This window comes from Phaenicophaeus curvirostris, chromosome 1 (genome assembly GCF_032191515.1).
Source record: "Phaenicophaeus curvirostris isolate KB17595 chromosome 1, BPBGC_Pcur_1.0, whole genome shotgun sequence".
Taxonomy (NCBI): Eukaryota; Metazoa; Chordata; class Aves; order Cuculiformes; family Cuculidae; genus Phaenicophaeus; species Phaenicophaeus curvirostris.
The window spans coordinates 62,736,624-62,755,701 of NC_091392.1; the positions used below are offsets into that span (position 1 = coordinate 62,736,624).

Consider the following 19,078-nt stretch of genomic DNA (forward strand, 5'->3'; position numbering starts at 1 on the left):
AAAAAAAAGAACATTAGAAAAGAGCCACATTTTAATTTTTTCAAAAGAAAACAGCCGAGTGATTAATTCCATAAATATTGGCTGCAAATCCTCCTATCACTTTATGTGTTAAAAGGTTTACAGCACAAGAAATACTCTATGCTGTGAACACTGATCATGTGTAAGCCTCTTCCTTACTGAGTCTGACAGTCTTTTCACATGCTTGCACATTCTAGTGAAGAAGAGGCAATAACTGTTCTCCAAAAGCCAACGTTTGATTTTTCTGTAGTGGGGTAATTGCTTTGTCTGCAAATGCTGATTTTTTTAAAACCAATGTGTTTTATTTTGTTTGTTTGTCTTTTTTAAGAAGGAAACGTGAGCATTGACAAGTCCTCGTTTGCACCAAACCACATCCTTCAGTTAAAAAGTATTAAAAAGTAAGATACATCAACTGCCACCACCATGTCTTTTGTTTGTTTTACTTACTGTCACAGCTTTAGCAGTTAAGGACAGTTGGCTTACAGGTCACTGCAGTCACTCATCTACATTTCTGGTTTGTGGCTTTTTACTGAAAGGGCTGTGCAAGGTGTGTTGTGTACTGGCACTGGATGGATTAAGCTAAGTGATCTGGAAAAGAAGTATGCACAGTGTGTGTGGAAAGACGTCTCCTTGCCACACGTTTCCTTCTTAGCAACTCTTCACTTGTACATGCATGATCCGTTCTCAATCAGTGTTTTGGCTACAGAGTTTATTAAGCAGTGGTAGTGCGGAGACCAAAACAGGAGGGGAACTCCTCATCTGACATACGGTGTTTACGTGGGAAACAAGGAAGAGGTTGTTGGTGGTTTTTTTTTCCTTCCCCAGTTTTAACATCCAAGAAAATTTCCCTCTTTCCATTGTTCATTTATGTCCAGAGAGGGCATCACCTGTTGAATAGACTCCATTGTTAATCCTACAGTCTTCAGTCCTCATAGAGTCTATTAATTCCTGCTCTGAATCCTCCTCCTCTTCCTCCTCTGGGGCTGACAGGCTGGATGTGGGACCTTTACATATTTTTAAGTGGCGAGTGAGGTGATATTTGGTTAGGTAAGCCTTAGAGCATTTCTCACAGACATAGTCCCTCTTTCCTTCATGTGAATTGAGATGCTTCTTCAGGTCATTTGTCCTCAAGAACAGCTTGTCACACTTGGGACACTTGATGTGCCGTTCTCTGCAAGACATGAAAAGGTTCCAGTTTGCTCCTGCCACAAGGCTGCTGATAATACATCAAATAAGATAATATATTAAATAGGGGGGTGGTGCGGGAAAGGTGAAAGGGTCAGTCTTGCTCCTAGATCTTAGCTTCCAATATACTTGAAGAAGCAGCAGACCAGAAATAACGGGACTACTGCAGTGTAAACACTGCCCAGTTTTTCTCTCATACAGTATGTACACAAAGCCCCTCTTCTCTGCTTTCCCACCCAACATCACTGGCAAAAGTCAGGCTGGTTTTCTTTCCTGATAATAAATTAAAGAAGAAAGAATTCTATGAGGGCTTTGTTTGTTTGTTTTATTTTCTGAGTAAGACCGTACTCTGGTTAAGCCCCATCTTCTGAAAAAGGCAGAGATGCTGCAATGATGTCAGTCTCCCTCCTTCCCACCCTGCACAAATGGGGAAAAAAAGAACAACAACGAAACAAAGCTGTCGCCTGTACGTAAGTGCTAAGCAGAGGCTACCAGAGTGCAACGGTCAAATTCTGTAGATGACTATGCAAAACGTGCTCCTGGCTCTGGCCGTAAGAACAAGCAGCAAATCAAGTCTGTCTGTCTGCCTCTCTCTCGCTCATGCTAGCTGCACTATCTCCTAGGCAGCATGACTGAAGTGGAAATCAATTCCAAAGGAATACAAGAACCAGATGCTGAAAACAAAATGACCAGAGGGACTAGCTTTGGGCAAGCAGCCTTTAAGGGAGGACCTTGGATTGGGAGTAATTAAACAGGATGGAGAGATTCTCACAGCAATATGAAAGGTCTGGCAGAGAGCTGAGGTGCTGTGAGAGACCTGAAGCTAACCTGAATGAGGATCTACGAGTGGGGATCTACCATGACTGTGGGCAGAGAGAGCAAGTTCACAATGCGACCTGAAGGGGAGGCAACAGCCAGGAATGGCTGCACCTCACCACTGGTGCAAACAGAGAGGGAGACTTCACTAACAAACAAGCTACTCCAAGAGAATAGCATTGAGGAGTTTATCATTTTTCATGGTCATGTCGGGACACAGAAACAGTTCTCAGGAAAGAACTAAATGTAAATCAACTCACCCACCCTCTCTTCAAAACGGTCAACATTCCAGAATGCCATTTCACAAGACAAGGTACACATCTGGAATTTACTGTGCCTTAAAATATTGCAAATACTGGAATAGGACAACTTCAGCCAGCAACAAGAAATTTGTCCAGATTGACTTCTCTGTCATCTTAGAGTATGAACCTATACTCCCTAAGCCAAACTATTTGCCAACTGGAGGCTTGCTCTTTGGCTGTTCAACTTTGTTATTTACTGTACAGGGCTGTCCAATGCATCCTGTGTCATTACTTACTGCGTGTGAGTGAGTACATGGTGCTTGAGGTCCTGCCTCCGCATGAACAGCTTTTCACAGTAATCACACTTCAGATTCTTCTCCCCGGTGTGGATGACCATGTGCGATTCCAGATGAGCCTTCTGGGTGAACGATTTGTCGCAGAGGGTACAGCGATAATTCTTCTGACCTACAATCACATACGTATGTACGCCCACAAATTGACAGTCAGTGTCTCAAGGAATACAGTAAGAAAACAAGCCTGCACACTTCCCAAAAATAAAATTTTACCCCAAGGAAAGATAGATGCTTTGTGAACAGGACCCGATTCCTCCTTCAGCTCCATCGGACTCAGAATAAAGGCCTACCTACTTGCAGTCTAGATTTAGCTAGGCAAAAAAAAAAGGCATCTGACTTCATTTCATCATTTCCAATGCTTTTCAATCCCCACACTATGATCTGACGCCAAAAAAACCCACTTCAGTTTACTGTTTCGAAGCACTGAGTCTTTCATGTGATGCATGGTTCTGGGCTCTGTCTTGAACACCACTGATTCCGCTTCCTCCAGTGCTTGTGGTCAGTTGGCCTTTCCTGCAAGAAGAGTGCTTGCTTTTCGTCTACATCAACTGTGCCTCCCCGTTCCACGCATCAAAACAGTACCAGTAGACTTGTACATTTTCCAGCAGAGATTCAGACACTTAAAACTATGGTTATCCAAGATGAATTCTTGAGTAAAAATAACAAGAGCCTCCTTTTTTAATAGTAACCATGGTAACCATCTTGTTACTGTACATTACTGCATCCCATTCTCTGCTAATTTCCCACAGGAACCATACTTGATCCCTTACTGGAGCCCAACCACATCTGATATACTACATTGCCTTTGTCTAGAAAAACAAGTTCCCTTATCTAACAAACACACAGGTACAAAGCTCACTGGCTCTTTGTTAACTTCTATGTTTTATCCCATTTTCCCCCTTATCTGCAGTTCTTCCATTATTTTTTCCCAGAAATAGTTCAAAACCCCTGCCCATCACTCAATTCAGACTGCTTGAATACACCCTACCCCACTGAGTATTCTGTGGTTGTACATACCACATTTGTACTTAAGCAGTTTATTAAAATGCCTCGCTACTAAGCCCACACGTTTCCATGCTTGACTCAAGCGCACTGTATTCCCAGTTCTACTCCCTCTTCAGCTTTGTGCTTTGCATTCTGTGATTCCCAAGTTATTTCAACCTTACTGAAAAACAAAAGGCAAAACCAGCCAGTCTATTGCTGGCCTGTACTTGACCTTCCCCTCTCCCCCATCCTTACTGTGTCAAATCCATGCTTTTGCATATTTCCTCTCTTACACAGCTGAAAAATCTTCCACTGTTTTGTTTTCCTCTTTTGGCCCTTCATTCACTGATCTGCTGACAATTCTCCCTTTATTCCCAGAGCCTCTAGTGATATCCAAATGCCCACAGCGGTCAACAGCATGTTCAGACTTAAGTTGTGATGAGTGATAGAGCTGAGCCGTATCCACATCACTCTGACCCCACGGTCACCAATTTCAGTCTTATGCCGTTTCCTTAATTTAAGTAGAAATGAGGGGAAAGATCTCATCCCTGCATTTAAGTGGACGACCACATTACAAGCTCTCAAATCCAGTTGGTTTTTCCTCATGAGCAGAAAGGAACCGTTGTTTTATTATAGCTGGCAGTACTGGATCTGCTGCGTGGGAATGAACGTTTCTGTCTCCCAGATGACAACCACTTACTCCCAACTGTAGTCAACTTAAGACTCATCCACGGCACAACCAGCCAGAACACAGCTCCTACATCCTGTTCTGTAAGCACCTACACCACTGAACCCAGTGCAGTCCTACCCCATGCTGACCTGTGCTACCTCAGGCGGTCTCCTCGCATTAACTGGGGTCAGCATGGACTGGATATCATTCCCATAGAGAGTCAGAATGCTGCCATACTTAGAAAGGTAGGTTGAGGGAGGCGATTCTCCCCCTCTACTCTGCTCTTGTACCCCACCCAGAGTAGCACATCCAGTTCTAGGGCCCCTAGCACAGGAAGGACGTGGACATGTTTGAACGGGTCCAGAGGAGGGCTATGAAAATGATAAGAGGGATGGAACACCTTTCCTATGAAGACAGGCTGAGACAGTTGGGGTCTTTCAGCCTGGAGAAGAGAAGGCTCCAGGAAGACCTTATTGTGGCCTTTAAATATATAAAGGAGGCCTACAAGGAAAATCGAGACAGACTTTTTACCAGGGCCTGTAGTGACAGGAAGAGAAGCAATGATTTCAAGCTGAAAGAGGATAGATTTAGGTTGGACGTAAGAAATTTATTACTGTGAGGTTGGTAAGACACTGAACAGGCTGCCAGGAGGAGCTGTGAATGCCCCACATTGCAAGTGTTTATGGTCAGGTTGGAGACAGAGCTTTGAGTGACCTGATCTAGTGGAAGATGTGCCTGCCCAATTCACGGGGGTTGGACTACGTGATTTTTAAAAGGCGCCCCTTCCAACCCAAAACATTCTACAATTCTATCAAGATGTTAGACTTATGGACACAAGCTATGCCCAGCTAACTGGCCAAGGGCTCGGAGAGAACAGGTCCTGCCCCAATGTTTTACTGGCACAGGCAACTCGCCCTTACCTGTGTGTATCTTGAGGTGTGTCCGTAAGTTGCTAGGATCACTGAAAGCTTTGCTACAGAAATCACACTTGTGCGGCTTCATGCCCATGTGCCCCATGAAGTGGACGTGGAGCTTGGAAGGGGAGATGAAAGCCTGGGGGCACATGGAGCACTTCCACTTCCTTTCCTTGCCATGGCCTGCCCCATGGCTGCTGCTGTGCCCCTGACTGGGGAGGTGGCTGTGAATATGGCTGCTCAAACGGGCCTTGAAGTCTGCATAGGAAGTGCATTCCTTTCCGCAGGGGCAGATGTGCACGTCTGGATGGTCAGGAACACCTTTGGACACAAAAGCATCACTTTTAATGAGGCAGAGCAAGGCCTAACACTGTGAGTATGATCCACGTTAACACTTCGTCTGTGGTAGCAAAGCCAACTGCAGAGATTTTCACCCCCATTCCTTTCAGCTCAAGTGCTTGCTTTTCAGCTTTTCTAGGGAGGCCATTTCAAATGACTGGAGAGGGGGCAAACTGGAATGGTTCTGTGCACAGCTCCACCAAACCTAAATTATCACAATCAAAGGTGGGAGAGGATGGGTACATCTTTGGGTACCAAAATTCCTTTAGCACTAGATGTATGAACAGAAGAAAACCAACTCCTTTTCTTTGAAAATGCCACCTTTAACTCTTGATCAGTGGAATTAGATAGTGAAAAGTTCCTTTTAAAGGATGGTAATCCTTTAGCCATGGAATGTAAAAGGAAACTGTGACATGCACTGCCAGGAACTGAAGAAGGAACATAATGCACTCCCAAGTCACAGGGCCCAGAGATAGCACTAAAAGAGAATTCAAGCCGAGTACTCCCTGCAAAGCCAACAAAGATGAGCACTTACTCACCCAGCTGTCGTGCATAGTCCCGACTGTAATAAAAGAGAAGCTCGTGTTCAGGTGGGATGTCCCGAGAGGTGCAAAAGTAAATTTTTCCATCGTGAGGATAAGCTACCAGATTCTGCTCTTCCCGGTTCCTACAGCAATAACAAGAGTTATGAAAAAAAGCCCTCCAGAAATAATGTCTTCTTGAGAGAAAAAAAAGAAACAGGAAAATTTATAGGAAATTCCTATAAATAGGTAATAAGGGAACACATTATAAAATTGTCAGCACATTATAAAAACTTTCCTGTCTGTCACTTCTGTCCTCCTTTATTACAGAGAGCCAATCTGCTCCACCAAATGATATGTTTTTCACACCGCTGTGATATCTTGCTGAGAAAATTATTAATAGACATTGTAGTGGGCTGAAAGAAGAGTTTATGATCTCTTAAGAAACTATAAAAATGTATATATTTTTCATATTAACCCCTTTAAGAAACAGAGAATACACAAGGAAGAAAAAAATATCAGTAAAGACTTAAAGCAATATAAAAAATAACCCTTGAAAAGCATTTGCAAGGTGTGATAGTTCATCTTCTGAAGCTGTATCTTGAACACATTTGTTCCCAGCATCTGAAACTAGCAAAAGCTCTACCCCTTGACTCCTACATGTGGGAGCAATGAAATGAATTGCAGGGGAAACCTAATTTGTGTCACAGAGCAATACTGAAGCAAATCTGGATAGTTTTCATCACTGGCTCCAGAGAAGACTGACAAGGACAGCTTTTGCGTGCTGCAATAGCTTGGAACTTGGCCAAAAGAACCCAGGGACACTTTGCTAGTAAAATTTTAAATCAAAAAGAAAATCAATGTCATCTTCACAGACATATCCAAAAACAGTGGGAGAAGGGAGGCAATAACAAGCTAATACATAGTAAGCAAATATAAAAAGAACCCAGTTTAAAGCTTTAGAACAAGGGAAACAAAGTACATAGGCAGCTCTGGGGCTGTTTTACTACATAGCATGCATACTGGTTCCACCATAACGTTCTCCACTGGGTCACCCTCATCAGTCCAAGACGCCTAGATAGTTCTTGAAGGTCCTTTGATCCCAAGCTCATGACCCATCAGTGCAGCCAGTGCAGCAAGTGCATTCTCCAGCACAGCCTCCTATGAGCCTGCAGCTCAGACTCCAAGCTACTTAGCACAGTAAAGGTGGTTCTCACCTGGCTTTGCGTACAAACATCATCCAGTTACATTCATTTTCATCAGCTGTAATGATGCAGAACTCCAGGACACCATTGTGATAGATCTACCAGGAAAAATTAATGCAATCTTAGGACAAACCACAACAATGAATGCAGCGAAAAAAGCCAGTTTCTTTCTTTAAGAGAGGATGCGTTTACCTAGAACCAGCCAGGAGGTCTCTGCTGCCATTGCCAAGACCACAGCCCTGTTCTTACTCCTTACTTTGCCCTTCACACAGGAATCTTGACCTCTCTGCTACCCATGACGCTAGAAAAACTGTTTATCAGCACTGCTCCCACACACCACTTTTAGCTCCCAGCAGAAATGCATTTGGCTGCTTTCCTAACAAGCCAAGTCTTGTGAATAATATCTGGGCAAAGAGTACATGTTTTATTTATATAGATCAATGAAAGTGAAATGATGTGAAAAAGAAAGCTTTAAAGCAGTTTTACTAAAATAAATCATTCCTCACCCGGCAGAACTTTCAATAAACAATGATACAAAACAAATAAACAGGTGCTACCTAGTAATTCATATACAATCTCTGCTGCAACTCCACACAAATACTGGCAACCACACACAGCCCTTTAAAAGAAAAGGCATTAAGTAAGTTCATTGTACTTCAGTATTGATTACCAGCATATTACATGGAATACAGCTCTTCTATGCTGATATCAAATATTAAACAATCAAGCTGAATTACTTTTGATTTTTGGCAAGGATGACAATGTTAAAGCTGCTGTCTCGCGTGGTGGCTTTCACCAGATGCCTGCAGACTCTGTGAGCCATAACATCCACTGACCTTCCAGATGTGACCAGCCACTTTGTCTGTCCAGTCAGCCACCTCCAGAGAATGGCTCTGCTGCCCAATCAAAGGTCCAAAACAAGTCCTTACAGGAATGGCTTCTCGTGTCCACACACCTATCAGTAGAAGACCAAAATCTGCAGAAATCAATTATTTAAACAACTAATCATGCATAACAAAGAGGTGGGAGGTTTATGAGGTAATGCTCCAGGGGTAATATCTAGGCAAAAGATCATCAAAGCTTCTACTTCACATGTAAAACACATCTAAGGCAGAGACAAGAACCACCACCACCACATGACACTATTGGGAGCCACTTTGTTTTAATTACAAATATTTATTTTGTTTGTCAAAAGGAAGTAACTTACTTCTTAGTAAGCTATAAAACTAAGATCCTAGCCAATTGTACCAATTAAAGTTTTCATGGCACTTTCTGCAGAAGCAGAAAATACTAGTTTCAGTAACTACATTTTGCCTACCTAATCCCCAGGAATTTCCAGAATTGTTGCTGGGCATTGTTAAGCAGCTTCTGAATTTCTCCCCAGAGGCAGCTGTATTTCTGTCATGGGCAGAGGGATTCCTGCATGTATATTATTTGTTATTAAACATATATATATAAAAATCTACATGAATACACTGAATAGCTTTTAGGAATAAACTGGGAACTAGTGCAGCTTGAAAAGAACAGATGTACTCTACTCTCAACAAGCAGCATTGCTAAGCAAGCCAATAATCACATTCTTCTCTAGCCTTCAGATCCTCAGGATATTGTACTGTACTCTTCGACTTCCAGGTGATAATGACGTGAAATACAGAAACAAGATCCATATCCAGTGACAAGGTCACAGTCTACATGCCAAATGTAAACGGGAAGGGAGGGGGAAAAAAGAGGCACTCATGATCAGTTCTCCAGTGACAGCATCCAGAAGACCCACAGGTAGCAAACCAAGCAAACAAGCAGACAGAAGTATCCTCCATCATTTCTAATTGTTATCTTCTCCTGAACTCCAGCTTCTATAAAGTATGAAAGCTCTGCCTGGGCTTTTAGCACACAATAAACACCATAACTTGCTTGTGCTTGACCTTATCAAGTGTTTCAGTAACGCTCTGTGGCAGCACCCCTGGAGTCTAGCTTAAGTCTAAGCAGTAAGCAGAGGACAAGAAGCTCTTGCACAATGCAAGTCAGAGTGATAGCCGAAAAGGGAACCATCTGCCTATTGCAGTGCTTTTTTGCCCACATTAAATTCCCTACACTTTTTTTATTTCAGGCAATGAGTGTATTTTAAACTGCTGTATAGAAATAGATAGCAATCTGATTCTTACCCGCTTCAGCTCCCATGATAGACTGCCGGAGGACAAGCTGTTTAGGGAGAGAAAGCCTGGCTCGACTCTCTATTGGGGTGTCAGGAACAAAGGTGACAGGCCCGTGATCTGGGCAGTCCGATGGATACGCCTTGTCACACAGTGTGCACCCTGCAGAGAGGGGAACGGACAACAGAGATTAAAAACATGCAACAGCCCCAATAGTGCCAGCAGCTCCCTACCAGTATGTTTCACCTCAGCTTCTGGCAAAGGCTGCTTCTATCAGATTTAACTCATCTGCTTTACTAGCTTTTACTTATGAGAATATGAACCATACAGTCAGACTGGCACCAACGTGAGTGTCATTGTGCCCGTCCAATTCAAATCAAATATGAGGATCTCCACCTACCTTTCTAATGGTAAATTAAAAGCTTGGACTCTCAGCTATTCCTACAGGGGCAATCCAGCAATGGGACAGAGCCTGCACTTCTTCAAAACTACTGCAAAACTGACAGTAGACTCCCCAGAGCTGGCAGTAATGCGGATGATGGAAGAGTCATTTTCTGTTCGATCACAAGACCTTTACTGACAGAAAAATCAAAGTGTACTAAACAAAACCAAACACTTTCTAACTGGTTATGGGATTTACTAGGAATACAGGAGTAGTCTTGCATGTAGAACATCAAGGACGTTCATGCAAAGGGACAGCAAGGCCCCTTCTTTCTAAATTTTTTCTAACTTGAACACACAAATCACCTTATTTCCATTTAAATTCAGACAATGTTCAAATCTGCATGGCAGCAAAAACCTGACCTCACTGCTGCTTTTGAAGGACCTACTGCAATAAACTCATACAGTACACCTCTGCGGAATGCCACTTAATAGAAGAAAACCAGAAGTCCAGGAAGGATGAGTAGCATCCCTTTCCCAATCTGTCATCAGTGTAAATACTGCTGAAAAATAAACCACTCCAAGTCCTCAGTCTAATAAATTCAGTAAAAAGTACAGCATAAAATGCTCTCACGTAGAAAAAATATATTATTTTAGTTCTGTGTGAATGGAGCAATCAACACTTACTCAGCAACCACACTCCTCAGATATCATTCTTCTTCTGAAGAAAGATGCTCAGCTAATTAAGCAGAATCTCCACAAGGACCTTCTTCAGCCTCTTGATGGCCAAACTCTGGTATAAAAGACCTATCGCAGAAGCAGTCCTCAGCAGGCATAAACAGCAGCTCCAGTACTGTTTGTTTGAAGAGATTTTTGGGACACTCCTTTCATATGTCAGGGCACCAGAATCTGACCCCGTACAAAATACAGTTCAAGCAACTACACAATTACAGGTAGGAAGGTATTCAGAAAATTATTAGGTAGAGCCTATATAAGAATTGTTTCATGTACAGAGATGACATGTAGGAGCACAGTGATGACAACAACCAGACCAGAGTAATGAGAAACACTATGTAGAACAGTTGGTTTTAACCATTATCTGGGACACACCACTACGGTGAACCCAAGGAGAAGCAAAGAGGAAGAAAGCAAGTTCTAGGCATGTGATGCTGCTGCTTGGAAAGGTGTAGGGATTCGTACTTTTTAAGAAGTTGAAAAGAAAAATTCTGCTTTCTACAGGAAGCAAAATATACCGTTTCCTTTCTATTTCTGTCCTTATCAAATAATGCAAAAAAAAAAAATTAAAAAATCACAGTGATTACTTTCCTGATTTGGGTACCCAGAATTGTAAGAAAAGAGGATCGAAAAAAGCGCTACTTAAAAGTTTCACGGACATCTAGGACTATAGCAAAGGCACACTTTTTTCTTCCCGCTTAGGAACAGTCTAGAAGGTTTTTTGAAGAAGGCCCTTACTCCTGCCTTCTCAATGAGTGAAAGCCACCAGCAGGCTCTAAACTAGTTCCTCTTCCTTGCTGTCACCTATCTGGGCACAAATTCATGTTTTATTCAGGAGAAGTTTTAAAACAACAAAAAGTTAAAATCTAAACCTTCCCAAGTCAAAGATCTCTTCTGCCAATCACATGAAAACACTGGGCATGCAACAGAATCATAGAATTGTTTGGTTGGAAAAGACCTTTGAGTTCATCGAGTCCAACCGTACCTGTCCACTAAACCATAACCCTGAGCATCTCATCTACCTGTCTTTTAAATACCTCCAGGGATGGGGACTCAACCACTTCCCTGGGAAGCCTGTGCCAGTGCCTGATAACTCTTTCAGTGAAGAAATTTTTCCTTATGTCTAATCCAAACCACCCCTGGTGCAATTTGAGGCCATTTCCTCTCGTCCTATCACTTGTTACTTAGGAGAAGAGATCAACACCTACCTCACTATGCGTTATAACATCCTACCAATGGGAAACACCACCTGGGAAACACCTTAGAACTCTTGTTAAGTATAGTGGCAATAAGGTGACATATCAAATCTCACTTAGGTGAACAAGAGAAGCTAATTCATCATGAACATATTTGATATCATACTATTTTGATCGTTACTTGTTCAACACACAACAGACGCTTTTAAGAACTTCTGAGTACATCAGCTGTAAAGCTCTTCCTCTAGGATGTTGCTAATTCATCATGGTTCTACAACCACCTGATTTTAAGTTATATTTTATCCCACAGAATAAAAGTTTCATTCCAAGTGTCTGACTGGACACTCCATTCTGAACTGCACCTCTCCCATCGCTAACCAAGGCACTATTTATTTCCACTTCTTAAAAAATGTTTTGCAGGCAAAGCTTATTATAAGGCTCTGGCAGCTGCACGGCCAGACTGTGTGCAAGAGCGGCACTCAGCAATGCTACTAATAAAACTGAATACAAAAAGCTGGCCTTACGCTTTAGTGGCAAGAAGCCAGACATTCTGTGGGTGGAAGTTCAAATCTCTGTCCCAGCAAAGGAGAACTTCACAGTTCTCAAACACCACTTATTGAACGACATCAGGATTGACAGGATGCAATACCCAGTGCTCCTCTCTTTGTAGGAGATCAACTAACATCTGGAGTAAAGTTCTTTGATGAGAATAATTAGAAATATTGAAAACTACCCTCCCTCTCTGCTCTTTTTTTCCTGCAGATGCTGTTGAGAATAACATTTTCATGACAATTGTTCATGGTTTTAAAAAAATTTTGCAAAATCACATAACATCAGGCTCAACAACTACACCCACACCACAAAATGTACAGCTTGCGGTAGTGGCTTTTTTTTTATGCAGCAGGAAGAGTCATTTGTGATGTGACTTTAAAAAACAAAAGTCTCATTACAAAGGATAATATAAGCATATCCATAAAAGGCAAGAAGTTCACAACAAACTTGGCTGCCAGCCTCAAGGCAACATGGGAGATAGATACAAAGAGAATGATGCTAAAATATCGTATTATGTCCACTTCCAACCAGCACCATTTGGCCAAGGCTAATCTGCTACTGCAGATGTCCCAGATTCCACGGACTTGTTAACAACTAAGTTTCTTTCACCAGAAATCTGTCAGACCAGCAACAAGAGTCCTGTCATCCCACCAGACAAGAGCTACATAACAAACCCCACACCAAGAAAAGCAAGAAATGCCCACTCACATATGGTAAACAAGGTTGCCATGTTCTCCTTGTTTGAGTTGGAGTCTTCCATTTGCAGAGAGGATGGTACAAAGGCAAGATTGTCTGCAGACACATCCACGTGACTCGGCCCCATGCCTACTTCCTGATTTATGGAAGACACTGCCACTGGCTCGAGGCTGAGGCCCACTTCGTGCAAGGCTACCGAGTCCAGGGAAGCTAGGTTGTGTGAGGTAGAGAGCGCCACGCTCACAGAGTTGGTGCTCATGGCCACAGTATGAATGGAGTCATTTAGTGTGCTGTCTGATATTCCTGTCACCCGCCCGGCAATGTGGTCAGGCTCCATGACGACAGGGAGTTCCAAAGTGCTACCATGAATGGGAATGACACCGCCATGTCCCACAGCATCCGGCGTCAAGTTACCCCCCACCGTGTCTACGGCTAAAGGTTCATGGCTCTGGGAGCCATTCGGGATCTGCGAATGATCCCCGGCTACGTCATCCATCGTCAGCTCCTCTGTCATCCCATCTGTGGAGATGGGGCTGGTCACTCTTGAAACGCTCTCCATAGTGATTGTAGTATCCAGTGCTACATCGTGGCTGTCACTAGGGTGCAGGTTTTGAGCACCATGTGTGTTCACTGCGCGGGAGTCCATGGAGACAATCCCTGGTTCCAGACCCACGGTTCCACTGGGCTGGTAGGGATCTAGGGCCGAGGGATTGCTGGAAACTGACAATGCCGGATTGCTATCAACATTTATAGTGTTGGGATGGATGTACTGAGGCGGAGGTCTGTCAGCCAAGTAGGATAAGATACCTGATAGAATGAGAGGAGAGAGTGAGATATCAGTTTTCAAATCTCGAACAAAAATACCCTATCATCGCAGCACAGTGCATTAAGACCTAGATCCCTGAAAACATGCTCTCTACATTATATCCAATTAAAACCCACTAATTCTAAAACACAGCGCTCAAACATATGCCAACCTAACACTCTGGTCAAAGTATCATTTGGCAACAAATAAAGAACTTCCATCCAACAGAGCAAGTTTCCAGTTATTCGTCAAACTCTGAACAGCCAGGTTTCCAGCAGTATCTAATCTAGGCTCCTCAGTATAGAGACTGAATCAGAAAGAGGTTCTTCACATTTTAGGCACAATTGTTCACTCTCAAGAAATAGCTCACAAAGGATGAAGGACTGCTAGTGGAATCTAGCATTTGATAATCCCTTGTTCATCTTTGCTAGGAGAAGCAGAAACAGTTCTCCAGGATACACTGGTTTTGCTTAGGTATTTAACAATGACTACTCGTTTCTCTAAGACTAAGTGACACAACTGTCCATCTCAGAGATCATCAACTACAATTCTGAAGGACCATGATAACATCTCCCAAAGGCATCATGGGTTGTCTGCTCTCCTTAGATGAAAAGTATGTTGTTTCTCCTAAAACAATAGCCTAGCTAAATTTAATCAGAAACCCCAACAGCTTTTCTGGAAAGATCTGCAATGTCAAACACCCTTGAGTGGAGACAGATTTTGTAGATTCTGCAAGATGTGAGTCAGCACGTTTCTTTTTGGCCTTGAACCTTATAAGCCACTTGTTCTGTAAAAGTTTTCCATTCAAACATGCCTGTTATTATACAAGCATGCAAGCATGGATACTCTTTCTGCAGCACAACCCCATTAAAAACAGATAAACCAACAAATGGGTAGTTTAATTCAATCAGCTGCGCCAAATATTTCTGCATGCTATGCTGCCCTGTAGCTTGAACAAGGAAGACCCTTGAAGGCAGCAAGATGACTGACCGAAGCGTCTTATGGGCCATCAGGCTAAACACCAAGCAGACTAGAAAATGAAAAATAAACTTCTGCGTGAATTATTCCAGCTCAGAACAGCAAATACCTTCAGTCCCTAAATGCACTGCCTTCTCATGTACTCTTTGCCCACAAAATGAACAGGCATGTAATGCAGTAGGAAAGGTTACTCCTAAGCAGTTGGCAAGTTTAAACACTAGTCATCAGGAAGCTAATGAGATCTGGGCTGCTTTATTTCTTTTCCTAACCTAGGCTGAACCAACAACACTCATGGGGTAACCCTGAAAAAATTTATGTACCCCCTTCCACCCTGTCAATCTCAGCTACAAAACAAAACAAGGACTACATTTAAAGCTTGAATTTCTGTGTCTTCATATACTAACATGTAATATTCTACATTTATACTTTACAACACTTGTGAGACAGGAATGAAGATAGAAATCAGCACATTAGGCCTCTGGAAACCAACTCTGAACAAAAGTGAAGAAAATCTATGCATGGGCTAAAGGGGTGGGAAAGAGCCCAAACTCTTCAGCTGATGGCTTGGTCTTTCCGAGTTTTGAATTATTATAACCTACCATCACGCACATACCAAGTACTGCTTCAGACTACAGGAAGAAAAATAAACCAGTTTTCAAACTGAAATTATTTGAGATGGAAATCAGGTATGACTTCTTTTTGTTAATCTTAAAAACAAAGTAGGAGGTGGAGTGACTACTGGTTCAGTTTAAGTAGAAAACGCCCTGCAATTCTCTTCACGTACATATGTAGAAACAGGGACCTGAAAATAAATATGTGTAAGTGTGTAAATAACAGATTCCAGATAGACTTCAGGAATTTACAGCTCTGCAGAACAGTCAGTCTTGCCTGCTTCAAGACAGAAACAGGTGGCTCCTTGAAATAATTTCTGCCTCTGTTCCCACCCATCAGCACCAGACCACTTACCAGGTAGAATGTGTCTGAAATAGCTGCTTTCCAGGTGAGGGTATGGTGGCAGAGGTAGGGTGTAGTTTCTCTCTGGTATACCACACATCACTCCTCGATCCCCAACACCCATTGCGAGCATCAGAGACAAAGCAGAGGGCAAGGAACTCAGGGAGGGGCCCAGGTTTGGAATTGCAACAGGCAAGCCTGAAAAAGGAAATACCCATTTAAGTTCAATGGGACTACTTGAGCTTATGAACACACAAACTAACAAAGAGGTTACTAATTCCTCAGGAGCTTCCTATGGAAGTACAGTATGGTACTGCCAAAGTAAAGTGGCAAGCTTCAAAGAATTACAGTTATCACAGCCCTGTGTGGAATGCCTGAATATAGCTAGATCTTCTCTGGGTACACTATGTACGGCCTGCTTCTGCTGTGTAGCTCCCTGGGAGAAAACAAACAAACAAACAAGAAACACTAGGAAAACAGCTTTGCTTTAGAGGTGAAAAATCACCGTTTTCACCTGAATGAAGACAGACATGGACGGAGACAGATTTGCAGCTACAGTTCATATTTCAAAGGATTCTGCTACCACCCACCAATCCACAGTGCAAACCATCCCATTAGAACAAAATGAGACTGCCATTAAGGCATAAGCCTGGTAAGCACACATCCCTCTTACTTTGACTGCATAAGCAATGGTTTATGGTCTACCCTTTCCCAATTCTACATCACCTCATTACCTGCTAAAGACATCACTGGCCATAAGAGCAAGCACTGCTACCCAGTGACAAATATTCCCATAACAGTAAAACATAGTGCATGAGCTGTGATACTCTGAGGGAGCTTTCCCCAATACCTGGCGCCGGTATGGCATTGTGAGTGGGTGATGCTGCCAATCCCAAGTGACTCCCGGAGACAGGCAAGGCATTGCTCACAGAGGATGAGGTCAGCTGGTCCATCCCTACAGGACTCAAGTTCATTTCATTCATCCTGGGGAGCAGGGAACAGAAAAGGAGGAAAAAAAAAAAAGAGAAACGACAGCATTCCTGATTACCGACTGTACTGTGGTGAGGAAGGGCTGAGCAAACAAACTCAAACTCAAAATCAGATACTGACACGTAGAAACTCTGCCTTAGAAAGCTAAGCTTAAAGCACATCAACCACTCACCCTGGGATCACATCATGATCAATATATAGTCATCATGACAGATATCAACAACCCTGTTCAAAAAGACAAATCAGACCGTAGCTTTTTCCTTGCCATCTGGAAAATAAAGTCTCCCTCCTTGTAGTTAAATGCACAGTGATTTAAATATTGTGAACACAGATCAATCTGCAAGCTGGATGTCACAATTACTCAGACGACAGTATCCGATTTACATTTCACGACTTCTGGACATCACATTCACGTTCAGTAACCAAAGTCAGGGGAGAGAAGGAAGGAAGATAACTTAAAATTAGCAACAGACACAAAATGTCTAATTCACCATCAGTCTGAACCAGGCCAACCGTGACAAGAGTCACCTCTGCAGAACTGCCATTTTACCCAGGTTGGATGGGGCTTTGAGCAACCTGGTCTAGTGGAAGGAATCACTGCCCATGGCAAGAAAGCTGGAATAAGATGATCTTTGAGGTCCCTTCCAAACCAAATCATTCTTTGATTCTATAGTGTCAACAGGCTGCCTCAGTCTGGTTCTGCAGACATGGCACATACTCCTATCACATTAAAAACTAGCACTTGGATGACATGTTATTTCAGAGCAAACAACCAGTGCCCTTTGAGTGCCTGCACCTCTCAAGCTACTCAAGTGGGCGCACATCACATGAGTGGCTGTAAAGCTGCAGAAACTCCCAGACTGCCCAACAACTCAAATCCCCTGCCTTGGGAGAAACCAAACCATCTCAGGGCCCATCCATCCTCTGGGGTCTCTAGCTGCCAGAACCAGTCCAGAGCCATAGGGACACCAAGGAGACACGGTTACCTCCCACTTGACAACAGCTTCGCAAGCTCTGCCTGGCCTTAGGTCTGCTCATCCTGGCACTCCTACCCACACACCAGCTCTGTCTATAACTATCTGAAAGGAGGCTGGGTGTTGGTCTCTTCTCCCTAGTTACAGGTGACAGGATGAGAGGGAATGGCCTCAAATTGTGCCATGGAAGATTCAGATTGGACATAAGGAAAAAAATCCTTCACCGAAAGGGTTACCAGGCACTGGCACAGGCTGCCCAGGGAGGTGGTTGAGTCCACATCCCTCACACCTGGAAGTGTTTAAAAGACAGGTAGTGCTTAGGGATATGATTAGTGGACAGGTATAGTTGGGCTTGATGACCTCAAAGTTCTTTTTCAACTGAGTGATTCTATGATTCTAAGCAACGCTTTGTAGGGCCAGAAAGACCAGCTGCCCCCACAGTGGTCACAGTCCTGGCAACAGGACCAAATGGCCTCCATGCTGACCTGAGCCTCTCACACACCCTCTGCAAGCCAAAGGCCCGAGCTCTGCAGTACTGATGGGAGACCTGGAGCTTGGATTGCCATTCCAGCAAGGAAAGGTACCACCAACCTTGAAAAAATTGGCCAAATACACCAAAACAACCCAAGTGAACCCTAAGATCTGAGCAGCAAAAATGGAATAGCTGACTTTCACCTCATTTCTGATCAGTTTTTGCATCCTACACTCTCCTACCCCTGCCAACCACCCTGTATGCCTCCAGGAATGGCTCTGCAGGAGCAGGGTGAGGGCTCTGGCTGTCTAGGGACAGGGATTCCCCCATCTCCCCTGCTCCCAGGACATGGATCCCTCCCTACTCCCCTGCCCCTGGTACAGGGATCTCCCTCTACTCCTGGGACAGGGATCTCCCCACTCCCTTGCCCCTGGGACAGAGATGCTTCCCTGCTCCCCTGCCTCCAGGACTGGGATCACCCCCACTCCCAGGGATCCCACAACTCCCCTGCCCCCGGGACAGGGATCCCTTCCTGCTCCAGGGATCCCCGCGCTCCTCTGCCCCCGGGACTGGGATCCCCCCACTCCCGGGGCAGGGATACCCCCCGCCCAAAGATCCCCCGGCCCCAGCGCCTGCAGAGGCGGGCGATACCCAGCGCACCCCCCCCTCCCCTCCCTTTCGCGGCACCGAAGCGGCGCGGCCGACGGCGGTGTCCGTCGCCGAACCCCTGGGGGCCCCCCTTCCCCTTCCCCGCCGGGGCCCGAGCCGCGGGGCCGCGCTCACCTGGGGTGCATGGGGCCCGGCGGAGCCGCACGGGAGCCCCTCGGCCCGGCCCCGGCCCGGCCGCACCCGCCGCCGCCTCAGGGGCGGGGCCGCGCGCGCGGAGCGGGGACGGGGGGGGCGGGGGGCGATGGCGGCGGCGGCGGCGGCGACTCGGGGCGGGGGGAA

The 19,078-nt window shown here is 44.3% G+C and overlaps 1 protein-coding gene across 4 annotated transcripts; it reads right to left on the bottom strand.

Moving 5' to 3' along the window:
• Window positions 1-18: 18 nt before the first annotated feature.
• PRDM4 (PR/SET domain 4) lies at window positions 19-19,002 on the bottom strand. 4 transcript variants are annotated; one of them, XM_069859898.1, is made up of 12 exons: window positions 18,914-19,000; window positions 18,250-18,300; window positions 16,545-16,678; window positions 15,707-15,892; window positions 12,970-13,764; window positions 9,410-9,559; window positions 8,084-8,223; window positions 7,260-7,345; window positions 6,061-6,188; window positions 5,189-5,503; window positions 2,558-2,726; window positions 19-1,189 (listed from the first exon to the last, which is right to left on the bottom strand). In XM_069859898.1, the coding sequence occupies exons 3-12, from the start codon at window positions 16,675-16,677 to the stop codon at window positions 880-882; spliced, it is 2,412 nt and encodes an 803-aa protein (XP_069715999.1). In that variant the 5' UTR covers window position 16,678; window positions 18,250-18,300; window positions 18,914-19,000; the 3' UTR covers window positions 19-879. The 4 variants fall into 4 exon arrangements, 3 of the variants coding, with proteins under 3 accessions (XP_069715999.1, XP_069716011.1, XP_069715990.1); XM_069859910.1 differs by lacking the exon at window positions 18,250-18,300 and having other exon boundaries at window positions 8,084-8,202; window positions 18,914-19,002; XM_069859889.1 differs by lacking the exon at window positions 18,250-18,300 and having other exon boundaries at window positions 18,914-19,002.
• Window positions 19,003-19,078: the final 76 nt, after the last annotated feature.

Coding starts and splice junctions, on each gene's coding strand:
- PRDM4 (XM_069859889.1), bottom strand. Junction 6,189..7,259: donor ATGTTTGTACGCAAAGCCAG/GTGAGAACCACC, acceptor TTATTGCTGTAG/GAACCGGGAAGAGCAGAATC. Junction 1,190..2,557: donor CATGTACTCACTCACACGCA/GTAAGTAATGAC, acceptor CATGTCTTGCAG/AGAACGGCACATCAAGTGTC.